Genomic DNA, 18,659 nt, shown 5'->3' on the forward strand with positions numbered 1-18,659 from the left:
CCCATAATGCGGCAATAAAGTCCGAACACTTTTTTACAGTATATTTCGGCACCCCGAATTTAACATTATATGCATTGGCTCCGAATCATGTCTTTGGTCAATAGTTGGGTTGCCCGGCTCCTGTGTTTACTACCTTACGTTCCGCTATATCGGTTAGGGTAGTAAAGGGAGAACTACTGCGATTGTGTCCTGGTTTATCCGGATGAGCACCTCAGTAGAGAAAGCCGAAAACTGACTGTCATGATGCGGCGAGAGCCGGTCAGCTCTTCAGAGGTTTAAAATCTTTAGCGATTTTTTCCGCACTATGCGATGGATCGGTTCTTACCCGATCAGGTGTTTTACAGCACCCTAGTTCGGATACTAGGGGCTGCGCCTAAATTTTTATTGTCAAACTCCTATGGCTAAGTGAGAGTAATAAAGCCACATAGTCCGATTGCCTGGTTCATTGCGCTAAACACCTCCTTCAAGGACCAAACAACTGGATCAAGAGTGTTTAGATTCCATCCCGAACACCCCTGCACTAACTACGTGGGGGCTGAAGCCGACGACTGGCCAACTCTCAGATTTCATAAAAAAACAGCCGCGCAGGAGGTAAAATTTTAACGAGCATTATATTACATAATCAACTTTGTTTCATAATACAGGGCGAGATAACATGAATGTATTCATTCAAAGATTACATCTTTCGCACATTGCTCCGCTACAATGCGGGATCCCTCCAGGACATCGCTAAAATATCGCTCGGGCGTGCGGTGCTCCTTGCCCTCGGGCGGTCCCTCGGTCGCGAGCTTGAAGACATTCATCTTCGCCCATTGCACCTTGACACAGGCGAAGGCCATCTGCGCACCTTCAATACAGAACGATCGCTTGATGGCGTCAAGCCGGGGGCAGGCATTGACCAGCCGCTTCACGAGACCGAAATAGCTGCTGGGTATGGCTTCGGCAGGCCACAGCCGGATTATTAAGTCCTTCATGGCCAGTTCGGCCACCCTATGCAGTTCGACCAGCTGTTTCAGCTGATCGCTAAAGGGCACTGGATGTTCTGGCACAAGGTATTGCGACCAGAACAACTTCTCCGTCGAGCTCCCCTCTTCGGCTCGGAAGAACTCCGCAGCATCAGAAACACTGCGCGGCAGATCCGCAAACGCCCCTACAGAACTCCAAATCCGGGTTAGTAAGAGATACCTCTTCTTCACATACTTGCTTTGCATAATAAAGGCCTTACCCGCCGGGATTTTCTTGGCCTCCTGGATTTCCTGGAGGGCGCCCTAGGCTTCAACCCGGGCCTCTTGCGTGCTCTGGCGAGCCTTTGCGAGCTCGGTCTCTTGATCCGCAATGTCGTGCTCCAAGGACTCGCATTTCTTGACGGCGTCCTGGAGCTCCTGCTGGACCTCACAAACCCTGGGCTTGTGCTTTTCACGGGCGGTTTGCTCCTTTGCCGCTTTCTTTTTGGCCTCGGCCAGCGCTTTCTTGAGGGTTTCCACCTCAACAGCCGCTCCTACACATATCATGGCGCCATGATCAGCACAAGTCATTCATCCTTTCCGGATATACATAAGGTTATCACATACCTTGCTTGTCCTCCAGCTGCTTTTTCACACGGTCGAGCTCTTCCTCGGCCCACTCCAGTCTCTGCTTTAGTCCGGAGACCTCAGCAGCATGAGAGGTTGCGGCCAGCAACGATGCCTGCTTATTCACATAAGACATATTTAGTTAGTTTCCTGCGAAAATAACTTGATCCTTTGTCCGGATTTTCCTTTTGAACATCGGACAGTGTCTCAAGGGCTACTGTCTATACTGTGACTTTCTTTTTGCGTCGCTTACCTCAAAGCCTGTCAGCAGGCTGGTGCAGGCTTCGGTCAGTCCGCTCTTAACAGACTGAACCCTCTCAACCACCGTACCCATAAGGATACGGGGATACGGTGTTCCTCCACAATGGAAGTGCCTCGTAGCACTTCCAGCAGATTATCCGGTGCCTTTGGGTGGACAGAGGTCACCGGCAGAATAGGCACACCTCCTTCTTTCGAAGGAGGTTGCTCGCCGGATTCCGGAGCTGTATAGGTCTCCGGGACCGTATTCGGCTGGGGGCCAAACTGAATATGGCCCCCATCGCCATTCTCCATGGGGATTTGCTCCCCCATGTGTCCGACGGCCAAGGTTTTACCCTCCGGCGCCACCCTGACGGCCTCCCGAACCTCTCCCTGGCCTGGGAAGGTCCTTCGGGACAGCACCTCAGCGTCGCCCTTGGCCTTGGGAGAGTAAGCGGCCGGTGGTGACTCGCTGGCCATCGCCTTTGAATCCAGCGAACCTCCTGATGAGGATTGTAGGGAGCTGTCGTGGGCCGGACTGCAATTGCATAATTTAACATGTTAAGACTATGAAGTGGAGAGGCCGGGTATATGGACGCATCCGGGCTTTTTAGTACTCACGATCTGGCCAGGGGCTTGTCTAGGGGGCACGGTTCTTGGCTGCTGTCGACGTCCCACGCGGAGTTATCCGCAAGGGAGCCCTCCCCCCTCTTGGACGCCTCTGCCTCCAGATTTGTGGAGGCCGCCCTCTTCTTCCTTCCCCCCTCAGGGGAGAGTTGCTTTCTTCCTCCTCCTCGTCATCGTCTTCGGCGGCAGAGGAGTGAGTCTCGTTGTGCTTCGGACGTCACGTCCGAAGCACCCTTACGGCGGAGGCCACTTCTGGCCCCCTTGGCCTTCTTCTCCGGCGCCTTGTAAGGCACCGGGACCAGCATCTTTGTCAGAAGAGGAATTGCTGGCTCCTCGGACAGCGGAGCCGGACATCGAATCCGCTCCGCCTTCTTTGTCCAGCCCTGAAAAAATAATAAATGGTGAGACTTAGATATCTTCCCTGAACAAGCAAGTAAAGGATACACCTTGAAACGTGAAAGACTTACCGCACTAGCGGGATGTGCCAGGGCATGCCCACGGTCTTCTTTCATCTCCGGTGGCATCTCGTTGCCCTTGAAGAGCACCTTCCAGATATCTTCGTGCGTGGTTCCGTAGAACTATTGCAAGGTCTGGTGCTCGACCGGATCGAACTCCCATAAGTGGCAAGTCCGGCTCTGGCATGGAAGGATCCGGCGAACTAGCATCACCTGGATCACATTGACGAGCTTGATGTTCTTGTCCACCATGCTCTGGATGCGCGTTTGCAGCACCGTCAGCTCGTCCAACGAAGACCAATTCAGGCCCTTCTCTAGCTAGGAGGTGAGCCGCATTGCGGCTCCGGACTGGAATTCGGGAGCCGCGGCCCAGGTGGCGTCGCGGGGCTCTATGACATAGGACCACAGTTGCTGCCACCCTTTCACGGTCTCCACAAAGGTACCTTTGGGCCATGTGACGTTGGGCATCTTGCTCACCATGGCACCTCCGCACTCCGCGTATTGACCATCCACCACCTTCGGCTTCACGTTGAAGATCTTAAGCCACAGTCCAAAGTGGGGTGGAATGCGAAGGAAGGCCTCGCACACGACAATAAATGCCGAGATGTTGAGGAAAGAGTTTGGGGCTAGATCATGGAAATCTAGGCGGTAATAGAACATGAGTCCGCTGACGAAACGGTGGAGAGGAAACCCTAACCCGCGGATGAAGTGGGGGATGACCACCACCCTCTCATTGGGCTTCGGAGTAGGGATGATCTGCCCCTCGGCTGGAAGCCGGTGGGCAATTTCTTTGGCCAGATACCCGGCCTCCCGAAGCTTAGTGATGTCCTTCTCCTTGATAGAGGAGGCCATCCACTTGCCTTGCGCTCCAGATCCGGACATGGTTGAGTGCTTTCTTGAGGTGGAAAAGATGAGGACTTGGGCACTGGAGCTCGAGAATGGGAGGGCAGAGAGAGAGCGTGGGTGAAAGGGGAGAATCCTTATCTCCTTACAAAGGCAGCAAATACCAAGCGCCTCCCCACTCGCCTTAAAACTCGCCTGTTCCCAAGGGCTGTGCAGACGACACGGTTGGATTACCCACGCCCGTATTGATGAGAATCCCGTAATAAGGGGACACGACCTCTGTTGCGACAAGACGTGCCAATAGAAACCGCATCTTGAAATGTGAAGCGGCAGGCCGAAAAACGGTTCGAAATAATAATCAGGCAGGGACGTGATGTCACGCTACAAAAAGTTGTCGGCAGATTGGACTCGTGAAGTATTGTACTCTCTACAGTTGTGTGTGGTACTTGTTTTGCAGAGCCGGACACGTTCGTTGTGTTTGAAGACCGTGTTGGAATATCCAGGAGAAGGAACCCGCCTTGCAATTCCAAAGACAATTTGCGCGTCGAACTCATCGCCATTGAAGCCTGGTTCAGGGGCTACTGAGGGAGTCCTGGATTAAGGGGTCCTCGGGCGTCCAGACTGTATGACGTGGGCCGGACTGATGGGCCGTGAAGATGCGAGACCGAAGGTTCTCTCCCGTGTCCGGATAGGACTCTCCTTGGCGTGGAAGGCAAGCTTGGCGTCTGGATATGAAGATTCCTTTCTCTGTAACCGACTTTGTACAACCCTAGTCCCCTCCGGTGTCTAGATAAACCGGAGGGCTTAGTCCATAGACAGACAATCATAATCATACAGGCTAGACTTTTAGGGTTTTAGCCATTACGATCTCGTGGTAGATCAGCTCTTGTAATACTCATATTCATCAAGATCAATCAAGCAGGAAGTAGGGTATTACCTCCATAGAGAGGGACCGAACCTGTGTAAACATCGTGTCCCCTGTCTCCTGTTACCATCGACCTTAGACGCACAGTTCGGGACCCCCTACCCGAGATCTGCCGGTTTTGACACCGACAGAGGGTACGTGAACACACTCTCTCCCTCTCTTGCTATGCATCTCCTAGATAGATCTTGCATGAACGTAGGAATTTTTTCGAAATTGCATGCTACGTTCCCATCAGTGGCATCCGAGCCAGGTCTATGCGTAGATGATATGCATGAGTAGAACACAAAGAGTTATGGGCGGTGATAGTCATACTGCTTACCACCAACATCTTATTTTGATTCGGCAGTATTGTTGGATGAAGCGGCCCAGACCAACCTTACATGACCACGTTCATGAGACCAGTTCCACCGACAGACATGCAACTAGTTTTGCATAAAGGTGGCTGGCGGGTGTCTGTTTCTCCAACTTTAGTTGAATCGAATTTGACTTCGGCCGGTCCTTGTTGAAGGTTAAAATAGCAAACTTGAAAAATCACCGTTGTGGTTTTGATGCGTAGGTAAGAACGGTTCTTGCTAGAAGCCCGTTGCAGCCACGTAAAACTTGCAACAACAAAGTAGAGAATGTCTAACTTGTTTTTGCAGGGCATGTTGTGATGTGATATGGTCAAGAAATGATGTGATGTACATTGTTGTATGAGATGATCATGTTTTGTAAAAGTTATCGGCAACTGGCAGGAGCCTTATGGTTGTCGCTTTATTATATGAAATGCAAATGCCATGTAATTGCTTTACTTTATCACTATGCGTTAGCGATAGTTGTAGAAGCAATAGTTGGCGAGACGACCACGACACTACGATGGAGATCAAGGTGTCAAGCCGGTGACAATGGAGATCATGATGGTGCTTTGAAGAAGGAGATCAAAGGCACAAGATGATGATGTCCATATCATGTCACATATTTTGATTGCATGTGATGTTTATCTTTTATGCATCTTATTTTGCTTAGTACGGCGGTAGCATTATAAGATGACCCCTTACTAAAATTTCAAGGTATAAGTGTTCTCCCTGAGTATGCACCGTTGCGACAGTTCATCATGCCGAGACACCACATGATGATCGGGTGTGATAAGCTCTACGTTCACATACAACGGATGCAAGACAGCTTTGCACATGCGGAATACTCGGGTTAAACTTCACGAGCCTAGCATGTACAGACATGCTGACATCCCCTCAAAACACTGGATACCGAAAGGTCAAACGTGAATCATATAGTAGATATGATCAACATAGAGATGTTCACCATTGAAGACTACTCCATCTCACGTGATGATCGGACATGGTTTAGTTGATATGGATCACGTGATCATTTAGATGACTTGAGGGATGTCTATCTAAGTGGGAGTTCTTAAGTAATATGATTAATTGAACTTAATTTATCATGAACTTAGTCCTGATAGTATTTGCATATCTACGTTATAGATCAATAGCTCGCGTATAGCTCCCCTGTTTTATTTTTGATATGTTCCTAGAGAAAACTAAGTTGAAATATGATTGTAGCAATGATGCGGACTGGATCCATGATTTGAGGATTATCCTCGTTGCTGCATAGAAGAATTATGTCCTTGATGCACCGCTAGATGACAGACCTATTGCAGGAGCAGATGCAGACGTCATGAACGTTTGACAAGCTCGGTATGATGACTACTTGATAGTTTAGCGCACCATGCTTTACGGCTTAGAACCGGGACTTCAAAAACGTTTTGAACGCCACAGAGCATATGAGATGTTCCAAGAGCTTAAATTGGTATTTCAGACTCATGCCCGTGTTGAGAGGTATGAGACCTCTGACAAGTACTTTGCCTACAAGATGGAGGAGAATAGCTCAGCTAGTGAGCATGTGCTCAGAATGTCTGGGTACTACAATCGCTTGAATCAAGTGGGAGTTAATCTTCCAGATAATATAGTGATTGACAGAGTTCTCTAGTCACTATCACCAAGTTACTAGAACTTTGTGATGAACTATAATATGCAAGGGATGACGAAAACGATTCCCAAGCTCTTCGCGGTGCTGAAATCAGTGAAGGTAGAAATCAAGAAAGAGCATCAAGTGTTGATGGTTAACAAGACCACTAGTTTCAAGAAAAGAGGGCAAGGGAAAGATAGGGAACTTCAAGAAGATGGCAAGCAAGTTGCCACTCCCATGAAGAAGCCCAAAGCTGGACCTAAGCCTGAAACTGAGTGCTTCTACTGCAAAGGGAATGGTCACTGGAAACGGAACTGCCCCAAATGCTTTGCGGATAAGAAGGATGGCAAAGTGAACAAAGGTATATTTGATATACATGTTATTGATGTGTACTTTACTAGTGTTCATAGTAGCCCCTGGGTATTTGATACCGGTTCAGTTGCTAAGATAGTAACTCGAAACAGGAGTTACAAAATGAACAAAGACTAGTGGAAGGTGAAGTGATGATGTGTGTTGGAAGTGATTCCAAGATTGATAAGATCACCATCGCACACTCCCTCTACCTTCGGGATTAGTGTTGGACCTAGATAAATGTTATTTGGTATTTGCGTTGAGCATGAATATGATTGGATCATGTGTTGAGGAACGCAGTATTTCAAAAAATTTACCTACGATCATGCAAGATCCATCTAGTAGATGCATAGCAACGAGCGGGGAGAGTGTGTCCACGTACCCTCGTAGACCGAAAGCGGAAGCGTTTAGTAACACGGTTGATGTAGTCGAACGTCTTCACGGTCCAACCGATCCAAGTACCGAACGTACGGCACCTCCGCGATCAGCACACGTTCAGCTCGATGACGTCTCTCGAACTCTTGATCCAGTTGAGGCCGAGGGAGAGTTCCGTCAGCACGACGTCGTGGCGATGGTGATGATGAAGTTACCGGCGCAGGGCTTCGCCTAAGCACTACGACGATATGACCGAGGTGTGTAACTGTGGAGGGGGGCACCGCACACGGTTAAGAGAAACTTGTGTGTTATAGGGTGCCCCCTGCCCCTGTATATAAAGGAGGGGAGGGGAAGGCCGGCCGGCCCCTGTAGGGCGCGTCAGGAGAGGGGAATCCTACTAGGACTCCAAGTCCTAGTAGGTTTCCACCTGGAGGAAGGGGAGGAAGGAAGGGAGAGGGAGAAGGGAAGGAAAGGGGGGCGTCGCCCCCTTTCCCCCAGTCCAATTCGGACCCAAGGGGGGGGGGCGCGGCCAGCCCCCTTGCGGCCCTTCTCTCTCCCCACTAAGGCCCATGAAGGCCCATTAGTTCCCCCGGGGGTTCCGATAACCCTCCGGCACTCCGATAGTTATCTGGTACCTCTCAGAACTCATCCGGTGTCCGAATAACATCGTCCAATATATCAATCTTTAGGTCTCGACCATTTCGAGTCTCCTCGTCATGTCCATGATCTCATCCGGGACTCCGAACAAACTTGGGTCATCAAATCACATAACTCATAATACAAACCGTCATCGAACGTTAAGCGTGCGGACCCTACGGGTTCGAGAACTATGTAGACATGACCGAGACATATCTCTGGTCAATAACCAATAGCGGAACCTGGATGCTCATATTGGCTCCTACATATTCTACGAAGATCTTTATCCGTCAAACCGCATAACAACATACGTTGTTCCCTTTGTCATCGGTATGTTACTTGCCCGAGATTCGATCGTCGGTATCATCATACCTAGTTCAATCTCGTTACCGGCAAGTCTCTTTACTCGTTCCGTAATGCATCATCCCGTGACTAACTCATTAGTCACATTGCTTGCAAGGCTTATAGTGATGTGCATTACCGAGAGGGCCCAGAGATACCTCTCCAATACACGGAGTGACAAATCCTAATCTCGATCTATGCCAACCCAACAAACACCTTCGGAGACATCTGTAGAGCATCTTTATAATCACCCACTTACATTGTGATGTTTGATAGCACACAAGGTGTTCCTCCGGTATTTGGGAGTTGCATAATCTCATAGTCAGAGGGAAATATAAATAACAACTTTATTATTGCCTCTAGGGCATATTTCCTTCATCATGTTTATTGCAATACGGTTATTCATTTAAGTCAAAGAATAATTGTTATTCTATTTACATGAATAAAACCTTCTATGGTCATACACTCAATATAAATGGTTTATTGAATCTCGATTGTAGTGACACACATATTCATAATATTGATGCCAAAAGATACAAAGTTGATAATGATAGTGCAACATACTTGTGGCACTGCCGTTTAGGTCATATTGGTGTAAAGCGCATGAAGAAACTCCATGCAGATGGACTTTTGGAATCACTTGATTATGAATCATTTGATACTTGCGAACCATGCCTCATGGGCAAGATGACTGAAACTCCGTTCTCCGAAACAATGGAGCGAGCCACTGACTTATTGGAAATAACACATACCGATGTATGCGGTCCGATGAGTGTTAAGGCTCACGGCGGATATCGTTATTTTCTGACCTTCATAGATGATTTGAGCAGATATGGGTATATCTACTTCATGAAACACAAGTCTGAAACATTTGAAACAAGAAAATAAAGTTTCTACGATCTGATCATGGAGGCGAATATTTGAGTTACGTGTTTGGCCTTCATTTAAAACAATGTGGAATAGTTTCACAACTCACGCCACCTGGAACACCACAGCATAATGGTGTGTCCGAACGTCGTAACCGTACTTTATTAGATATGGTGCGATCTATGATGTCTCTTACCGATTTACCACTATCATTTTGGGGTTATGCATTAGAGACGGCTGCATTCACGTTAAATAGGGCACCGTCTAAATCCGTTGAGATGACACTGTATGAACTGCGTTTAGCAAGAAACCTAAGTTGTCTTTCTTAAAGTTTGGGGTTGCGATGCTTATGTGAAAAAGCTTCAGCCTGATAAGCTCGAACCCAAATCGGAGAAGTGCGTCTTCATAGGATACCCAAAAGAAACTATTGGGTACACCTCTATCATAGATCCGAAGGCAAGATCTTTGTTGCTAAGAATGGATCCTTTCTAGAGAAGGAGTTTCTCTCAAAAGAAGTGAGTGGGAGGAAAGTAGAACTTGATGAGGTAATTGTACCTTCTCTCGAATTGGAAAGTAGCTCATCACAGAAAACCGTTCCCGTGATGCCTGCACCAACTAGTGAGGAAGCTAATGATAATGATCATGAAACTTCGGATCAAGTTACTACCGAACCTCATAGGTCAACCCGAGCACGTTCTGCACCAGAGTGGTAAGGTAATCATATTCTGGAAGTCATGTTACTAGACCATGACGAACCTACGAACTATGAGGAAGCGATGATAAGCCAAGATTCCGATAAATGGCTTGAGGCCATGAAATCTGAGATAGGATCCATGTATGAGAACAAAGTATGGACTTTGATTGACTTGCCCGATGATCGACGAGCCATTGAGAATAAATGGATCGTCAAGAGGAAGACGGACGCTGATAGTAGTGTTGCTATCTACATAGCTTGAATTGTCGCAAAAGGTTTTCGACAAGTTCAAGGTGTTGACTATGATGAGATTTTCTCACTCGTATCGATGCTTAAAGTCTGTCCGAATCATGTTAGCAATTGCCGCATTTTATAAAATCTGGCAAATGGATGTCAAAACTGCATTCCTTAATGGATTTATTAAAGAAGAGTTGTATATGATGCAACCAGAAGGTTTTCTCAATCCTAAAGGTCCTAACAAAGTGTGCAGGCTCCAGCAATCCATCTATGGACTGGTGCAAGCATCTCGGAGTTGGAATATACGCTTTGATGAGTTGATCAAAGCATATTGTTTTATACAGACTTGCGGTGAAACATGTATTTACAAGAAAGTGAGTGGGAGCACTACAGCCTTTCTGATAAGTATATGTGAATGACATATTGTTGATCGGAAATGATGTACTCCCTCTGTTCCAAAATAGATGACTCAAATTTTTACTGACTTTAGTACAAAGTTGGGTCATCTATTTTGGAACGGAGGGAGTAGAATTTTCTAGAAAGCATAAATGAGTGTTTAAAGGGATTTTTTCAAAGAAAGACCTCAGTGAAGCTACTTACATATTGGGCATCAAGATCTATAAAGATAGATAAAAATGCTTGATAAGACTTTCGATGAGTACATACCTTGATAAGATTTTGAAGGAGTTCAAAATGGATCAGTTAAAGAAGCAGTTCTTGCTTGAGTTGTAAGGTATGAAGCCGAGTAAGACTCAAAACCCGACCATGACAGAAGATAGAGAGAGAATGAAAGTCATTCCCTATGCCTCAGCCATAGGTTCTATAAAGTATGGCATGCTGTATACCAGACCTATTGTGTACCTTGCCATGAGTTTGGCAAAGGGGTACAATAGTGATCCAGGAGTAGATCACTGGACAGCGGTCAAAATTATCCTTAGAGGACAAACGAAATATTTCTCGGTTATGGAGGTGATAAAGAGTTACATCGATGCAAGCTTTAACACCGATCTGGATGACTCTGAGTCTCAATCTGGATACATATTGAAAGTGGGAGCAATTAGCTAGAGTAGCTCCATGCAGAGCATTGTAGACATAGAAATTTGCAAAATACATACGGATCTGAATGTGGCAGAATCGTTGACTAAACTTCTCTCACAAGCAAAACATGATCACACCTTAGTACTCTTTGGGTGTTAATCACATGGTGATGTGAACTAGATTATTGACTCTAGTAAACCCTTTGGGTGTTGGTCACATGGCGATGTGAACTATGGGTGTTAATCACATGGTGATGTGAACTATTGGTGTTAAATCACATGGCGATGTGAACTAGATTATTGACTCTAGTACAAGTGGGAGACTGAAGGAAATATGCCCTAGAGGCAATAATAAAGATGTTATTTTATATTTCCTTATATCATGATAAATGTTTATTATTCATGCTAGAATTGTATTAACCGGAAACTTGATACATGTGTGGATACATAGACAAAATACCATGTCCCTAGTAAGCCTCTACTAGACTAGCTCGTTAATCAAAGATGGTTAAGTTTCCTAACCATAGACATGTGTTGTCATTTGATGAACGGGATCACATCATTAGGAGAATGATGTGATGGACAAGACCCATCCGTTAGCTTAGCATGTTGATCGTTCAGTTTTATTGCTATTGCTTTCTTCATGTCATACATATTCTTTTGACTATGAGATTATGCAACTCCCGGATACCGGAGGAATACCTTGTGTGCTATGAAACGTCTCAATGTAACTGGGTGATTATAAAGATGCTCTACAGGTATCTCCGAAGGTGTTGGTTGGGTTGGCATAGATCGAGATTAGGATTTGTCACTCCGAGTATCGGAGATGTATCTCTGGGCCCTCTCGGTAATGCACATCATGATAAGCCTTGCAAGAAATGTGACTAATGAGTTAGTTGTGGGATGATGCATTATGGAACGAGTAAAGAGACTTGCCGGTAACGAGATTGAACTAGGTATGAAGATACCGACGATCGAATCTCGGGCAAGTAACATACCGATGACAAAGGGAATAACGTATGTTGTCATTACGGTTTGACCGATAAAGATCTTCGTAGAATATGTAGGAACCAATATGATCATCCAGGTTCTGTTATTGGTTATTGACCGGAGAGGTGTCTCGGCCATGTCTACATAGTTCTTGAACCCGTAGGGTCCGCACGCTTAACGTTCGATGACGAATTTGTATTATATGAGTTATGTGATTTGGTGACCGAATGTTATTCGGAGTCCCGGATGAGATCACGGACATGATGAGGGATCTCGAAATGGTCGAGAGATAAAGATTCATATATAGGACGATAGTATTCGGACACCAGAAGTGTTCTGGGGGTACCGGGTACGTATCGGGTCACCGGAAGGGGTTCCGGGCAACCTTCAGCAAGCTACATTGGCCTAATGGGCCGAGAGATGAAACACACCGGCCACAAAGGGGCTGGTGCGCCCCCCATATGGGCTGGCCAAATTGGAGAAGGAAAGGGGAAGAAGGAAAGGAAAAAAGGGAATAGGATTCCCCCTTCCCTCTCTTCCCTTCCTACTCCGAATTGGAATAGGAAAGGGGGAGGCCGAATTGGGAGGACCCCAAGTAGGATTCCTCCTACTTGGGGCGTCCCCTTTGCTGCCTCTCCTCCCCTCCAACCTATATATATGAGGGGGGCACCGCTAGAACACACAACAAACATTGTTAGCCGTGTGCGGCGCCCTCCCCCCCTCCACAGTTTACGCCTCCGGTCATATTCACGTAGTGCTTAGGCGAAGCCCTGCGCAGATCACTTCACCATCACCGTCACCATGCCGTCGTGCTGACGGAACTCTCCCTCGACACTTTGCTGGATCAAGAGTTCGAGGGACGTCATCGAGATGAACGTGTGCAGAACTCCGAGGTGTCGTACGTTCCGTGCTTGATCGGTCGGAACGAGAAGAAGTTCGACTACATCAACCACGTTGTCAAACGCTACCGCTTTCGGTCTACGAGGGTACGTGAACACACTCTCCCCCTCTCGTTGCTATGCATCTCCTAGATAGATCTTGCATGAGCATAGGATTTTTTTTGAAATTGAATGCTACGTTCCCATCAGGTGTTCCATTCGGCGGCCTTGGAGGGTGGTGGTGGTGTGACGTGTTGCCTTGGCAGTGGTAGGGAGGGCTGGTGCGGGTGCTCCCGTCCGTGGTGGCGACTCTTGGTTGGGACTCTGCCTAGCTCGGGGTCGGCCGGATCCATGGTGGTGTCACAAGGTGGAGCGGGGCTATGTAGGAGCTGACAACGCTAATGGTGCACCAGCACGCGGCACCATGGTTTGGCAGGCAGCGCTGGGTGGTGCTGGCGGCCACCTTCTCCGGGGTTTGTATCAACGGTGCGCGGGGTTGGGCGGGTGCCGGTGGTGCCGGCCGCACGCGCAATTGGGAAAGTCCAGATCTTGGGTTTGTGCTCGGGCGGGTCAGATAGGGGGTCGGGGCGGATCGGAGCTTGTGCTTCGGGTAGGTGAGATCAGGCTTGACCTGGGTTTTGCTCGCGGGTGGTGCTCGTGCTCTCCTCATGGGTAAGGTGGTCGATGGTGGCGGTCGTGGTATCATTGCGTCGGTCCGTGCATTGATGCCGGTGACCACGGACAAGGCGGCGTGCGAGCTCGCTTGGGCCAAGGGCTTGGGGCTTGCTTATCGACGGTCGTCGGCAGTCATGGAGTTGTGTCCTCCCCCGGTCCACCGGGATTGGCTGGAGATGCAGGCGTGGGTGCCTCCTACGGTGGAGGTGCCTACCCAGACTCGGTGACTGATGTCGGGCTAGGAGTAGATGGTGTGCCTCTGCTCTTCCTACTGTGGTTGAGTGCATTATGAAATGAGCGGCGTATGGTGTATGGCGACAGGGATGCCGGGACGGTGGCCTCGGATGGCGGTCCGCATGGTTGCTCTCCGGCAGGCATCATGGCGGCGGTGGTGGCTCTCCTTCCAGTTTGTGTGGGCGGCGAGAGGTGTTGCGGCGGGTGGCTCGCGCGTGCTCTCTGCCCTCAGGTGACGCCCTGATCCGGATCTTGGGATCTGACCTGGTCACTTTCGTCCTGGCGGCCTCGTTGTGGAACGGGTGACTTGCCGAGCGAAAGACTATGAGTGTCACACTCTTCTTGAAGACGTCGTCGTGGTTCTTCTCTTCGTGTCAGGGCTATAGGTGAAGACCTTTGTCAACTGTGGACTCGGCAGTGGTCTCTTGGGGCGTTGTCATGGATCTTAGATGTGCTAGGTCATCGCGTGGGCTGTGTTCAAATCTTTGTGTGTTCTTTGTTGGTAGCATAGTCGTGTGAGTTCTACATGATCTGATTATCATGGGACCGGCTTTGTAAAAGGACTACCTCATCATCTTGCATCGTTCGCCTTTATACTTTGATGGTTGTTGCTTTTATATAAAGCGGGACGAAAGCCTATTTCGAGAAAGATTTGAAGGTGAGGATTCATTACGGTGAGCTTTCCAACCTCAGGATTTAAATCAGACTTTACTCAATTGCACGAAAGTGACATGGCTTTGGGTGTGTGTCATGCGTGTGTGCTCCCCGCGTCTCCGGGGATAAGTGACGTGCGCGCCACCGAAGTCTCGTCGTCTCCTCTAGGAGTCTGGGCACCGTGACCACCGTCCGTCCCACCTGCCATTGGAGTGCCATACACGAAAGACGACGAGACGAGAGCAGAGCACCAGATATTCTATACTGCAGCGTGTACGAGTACGACGCGTAGGGCTCCAGGTCTCATCCCTTCCCTTTAAATCCGGAGAACTGCTACACCTACGACTAATTTCGTACGATGTACGTACGACAATGGTCAGCAGCCGGTCGATCGGTTGGATGGACGAGCGAGATCATGTCGTACGAAAATTGTACGCACTGTTCATCGTATGCACAGCAATTTCGTTAAATCCGTTCAAACTAGCGTGGGCGTCGCCGTGTCAGGCGGCCATATATAGCCCCTGTCGCCCGGCGTCATCTATATTCCCCTGCGTTCCATCGATCGTGGTATCGCCGCGGACGTGGCTCGCGACCATGATGACCATTAGCTGCAGGCTCGTGGCGGTCGCCGTGGCGCTGGCGCTGGCGGCGGCGCTCCTGTCGTCATCGCCACTGCGCGGCGACGTGCGGGCGGTGGTGGAGATACGCGACGTGGAGCTGATCCCCGTGGACGGCGGCGCCGCGGGGCCGGAGAGCGTGGCGTTCGGCGTGGGCGGCGAGGGCCCCTACGCGGGCGTGTCGGACGGGAGGGTCATCCGGTGGCTCCCGGAGGAGGGCCGCTGGGTCGAGCACTCCTCCGCCGCCGCGCCAGAGCTGTAAGCCTTCGCACCACCGTGTCTCCTTGCTTCTCCGATTCCATACTGCATCTGCATGGGTTGCATGATCCTCCTCAAAGTAGACGAATTAGCAGTTCAGTGAAGGTGCTTTGCGCGATCGATCAGTAGAGCAGTTAGTTCATTCCTTCGACTATAATTAACTCTCTGATTGATGGACGGCACGCCGCTCGCTCGGAAACCGACGTTGTACTACGTACTACTACGGCGACTGTGATTAATTAGAACCGCTGGTTAGCTAAATCGTTTGGTAATGGTGTCACGTCACAGTATGGCTGCTCCTGCTTTGCCGCGCTACCCGCCGGAGACAGAATTGTCGATGGCTCCACGCGCGGACAAGCGACCAAATGCTGCACTGTTGTTATCTTCTTCACCACAAGGCAAAAAGGCAATCACCGTCTGACGTAGCTACCCTCCCTGTCCTGTCTCTGACACCCGTGGCAAACTACCAATTGGATCCAGATTTTTCCCGGGGGGACTGACTGACTACTGACAGGACAGATAGATACTCCTACTATATCGTGGATCATATGCGAATTTTCTTTCAAAAATGGTGGTCAGAGGTGATTAAAGTAGATACACAGAGAATTGTACCTGCTGTGAATCCATTTCTAACAAGAAAACAAAAACAAACGATCACATCCCTTGAAAATAGACACTTCTCCTGAATTGGGAAATATCTTCTGATAACAATAAAACAAAACCATATACACTGCTTTTAAGCAACATCTTGATCCGATCATGTCAGAAATTCAGATAGCTAGCGTACCCCCATAAATCATGACTGGTAGAACAACAAAGTACTACGTACTCCTATGTACCACGTGTGTAGTACTGTAGTCTGATACGTCGCATTCTGACGAGAATGTAGGGGACGAGCAACAGCGCGACAGCCTTTAATTTGCAGGTTAGTTGCAACTTGCAACCGTCAGAGAGGAACTTTTTTTTTGGTCAGAGAGGGACTACTACACGGATTAACTTTGACATCTTAACTACGATGATCTTCTCGGGATGATCATTTTTTTTCTGCTCCTAATGCAGCACTAAATTAAAGTTTATGGGCCTAGAGAAAGCGAAATAGTGCTGAGTATCAACATCATCCACATTTACCTAACATCAAGGCGAGATAGCTAACGCTAAGCATCTTTGACTTGACTAAAGCTGATCAATTGTGTGATGTGCAGATTGGATAGTTGCAGAGGATCCCAGGACCCGATGAAGGAGCACGAGTGTGGGCGCCCGCTGGGCCTCAAGTTCAACAACAAAACTGGGGAGTTGTACGTCGCAGATTCCTATTTTGGGCTGAGAGTGGTCAGCCCCGGGGATAACGTTTCAAGGCTGATTGGGCCTGGACAGCCTGGGAGACCCTATAGCTTCGCCAACGGCGTCGAGATCGACCAGGAAACTGGAGTTGTCTACTTCACCGAGACCAGCACGAGGTTCCAGAGAAGGTGACGCCATCCCCTTCAGTTCTTCTGCTTACTTTGGTGAAGTTTTAGGCATGATTTAAGTGCGTGAATATCGGCAAGAATCAGGACAAATTATCACATTCCAAACACACAAGCATCGTTATTTGTACTAGTACTAGTTACTCCCTCTGTAAACTAATATAAGAGCGTTTAGATCATTAAAGTAGTTATCTAAACACTCTTATATTAGTTTACAGAGGGAGTATAACCTAACGAGTGAGGATTGTATTTCATTTGCAGGCAGTTCTTGAACATTGTCATATCCGGTGACGCCACTGGCAGATTGCTCAAATATGACCCTAACACCAACGAGGTTCAAGTCTTGGTCGACGGCCTGGCATTCCCCAACGGCCTTCTCATGAGTGAAGGCGGATCCCACCTTCTCCTCGCCGAGACCACAACCTGCATGATCCACCGATACTGGCTCAAGACACCCAAGGCCTCAACCCTCGAGGAACTCGTGCAGCTACCGGGCTTCCCAGACAACATCAAGGCGAGCCCGAGAGGCGGCTTCTGGGTCGGCCTCCATGGCAAGCGAGGTAAGATCGCCGAGTGGTCCACCTCTTTCCCGTGGTTGAGGAGGTTGGTCATGAAGCTGCCACCCCAGCGCGTGCAGCGTGTCATGGCGTTCCTGAGCCGGTTTGGAAGTCAGGTGATTGCGTTGAGGGTCAGCGAGGAGGGGAAGGTGTTGGAAGAGGTAATCGTGCACGACGCGGCGAGGAAGATGTTTGGATCCATCAGTGAACTGGAGGAAAGGGACGGGCGCTTGTGGATTGGCTCGGTTCATTTGCCTTTTCTTGGGCATTACTGCCTATAGATAGATTGAGTGATGATATACAGAGTGCAAAGAGGGTGTGTCGTGTTGTCTCGTTTAGTCATATAGAGGAAATTAGATATTACCGTATTAGGATACATTATTGTGTAGAAAAGGTATTGCCTAGACTTTAGTTTCTTTTTCAGTTTTTTGTAGTTGTGTCCCTTGTAGCTTCGATTTATTGGGAGTGACTAGCATATAATCTGTACATGTGGTGCAAAAATAGAAAAACTATTCTAGGCCGTCAGATCAAACATTAATGGTGCGGATTATAGTGGAGGCATCTCATGCCACTAAATGTATATTTCATGGATAGTTAGATATAAGACATGAATTTTCTTGTTTTAAGTGTTTTGTCCTTAGTAAAGACTCGCATCGTCGATGCTTCATCTTGGCACATACTACCTCTGTAGTGATCTTGGCACACACTACGGAATTTGAAATTTCAAATAAAAATCAGAAAATATGAACAAAAATTTAAAACCAATTTATTTTGAATTTACGTGAACATATTTTGTGTTTGTGTAAAAAAATGAATACAGGATTATTTTCTAAATTCGAAACACATTTTGAAAGCACAAACATTATTTGAAAATGCAAAATTGTGGAAAGCACAAAAACTTGGCATGGTGGTTTGGAATGGTGATACAAGGCCCTAGAAAAAACCTGGTCCATTTAAACGATGTCGAAAAAGGTAATGTGAGACGGAACCAGCCGCCCAACCCAAACGCCCTACTCAAACTTTTTTCTGTTTAAATTCGTGAACATCTTCTTAAATTTGCAAACATTGTTCTCAAATTCATGAACTTTCTTTCATACCCAGGAACTCTTTTCAACTTTTACAAACATTTTTAAGAAGCCCGTAATTTAAAAAATAAATCATAAACATTCTT

The 18,659-nt window shown here is 48.0% G+C and overlaps 1 protein-coding gene across 1 annotated transcript; it reads left to right on the plus strand.

Annotated features, from left to right (window-relative positions):
- Nucleotides 1–15,111: 15,111 nt before the first annotated feature.
- LOC123120300 (protein STRICTOSIDINE SYNTHASE-LIKE 10) lies at nucleotides 15,112–18,114 on the plus strand. The gene is made up of 3 exons (XM_044540269.1): nucleotides 15,112–15,465; nucleotides 16,668–16,934; nucleotides 17,193–18,114. The coding sequence occupies exons 1-3, from the start codon at nucleotides 15,185–15,187 to the stop codon at nucleotides 17,767–17,769; spliced, it is 1,125 nt and encodes a 374-aa protein (XP_044396204.1). The 5' UTR covers nucleotides 15,112–15,184; the 3' UTR covers nucleotides 17,770–18,114.
- The last annotated feature ends 545 nt before the right edge of the window (nucleotides 18,115–18,659 follow it).

The sequence above is a fragment of the Triticum aestivum genome, chromosome 5D (genome assembly GCF_018294505.1).
Source record: "Triticum aestivum cultivar Chinese Spring chromosome 5D, IWGSC CS RefSeq v2.1, whole genome shotgun sequence".
Lineage (NCBI taxonomy): Eukaryota > Viridiplantae > Streptophyta > Magnoliopsida > Poales > Poaceae > Triticum > Triticum aestivum.

What these genes read in the sequence shown, in the direction of transcription:
- LOC123120300 (XM_044540269.1), top strand. Translation starts at nt 15,185, where the DNA reads ATGATGACCATTAGCTGCAGGCTCGTGGCGGTCGCCGTGGCGCTGGCG. An exon ending in TCCGCCGCCGCGCCAGAGCT is followed by an intron (nt 15,466 to 16,667) that starts GTAAGCCTTCGC and finishes TGTGATGTGCAG; the next exon opens with ATTGGATAGTTGCAGAGGAT. An exon ending in AGCACGAGGTTCCAGAGAAG is followed by an intron (nt 16,935 to 17,192) that starts GTGACGCCATCC and finishes TTTCATTTGCAG; the next exon opens with GCAGTTCTTGAACATTGTCA.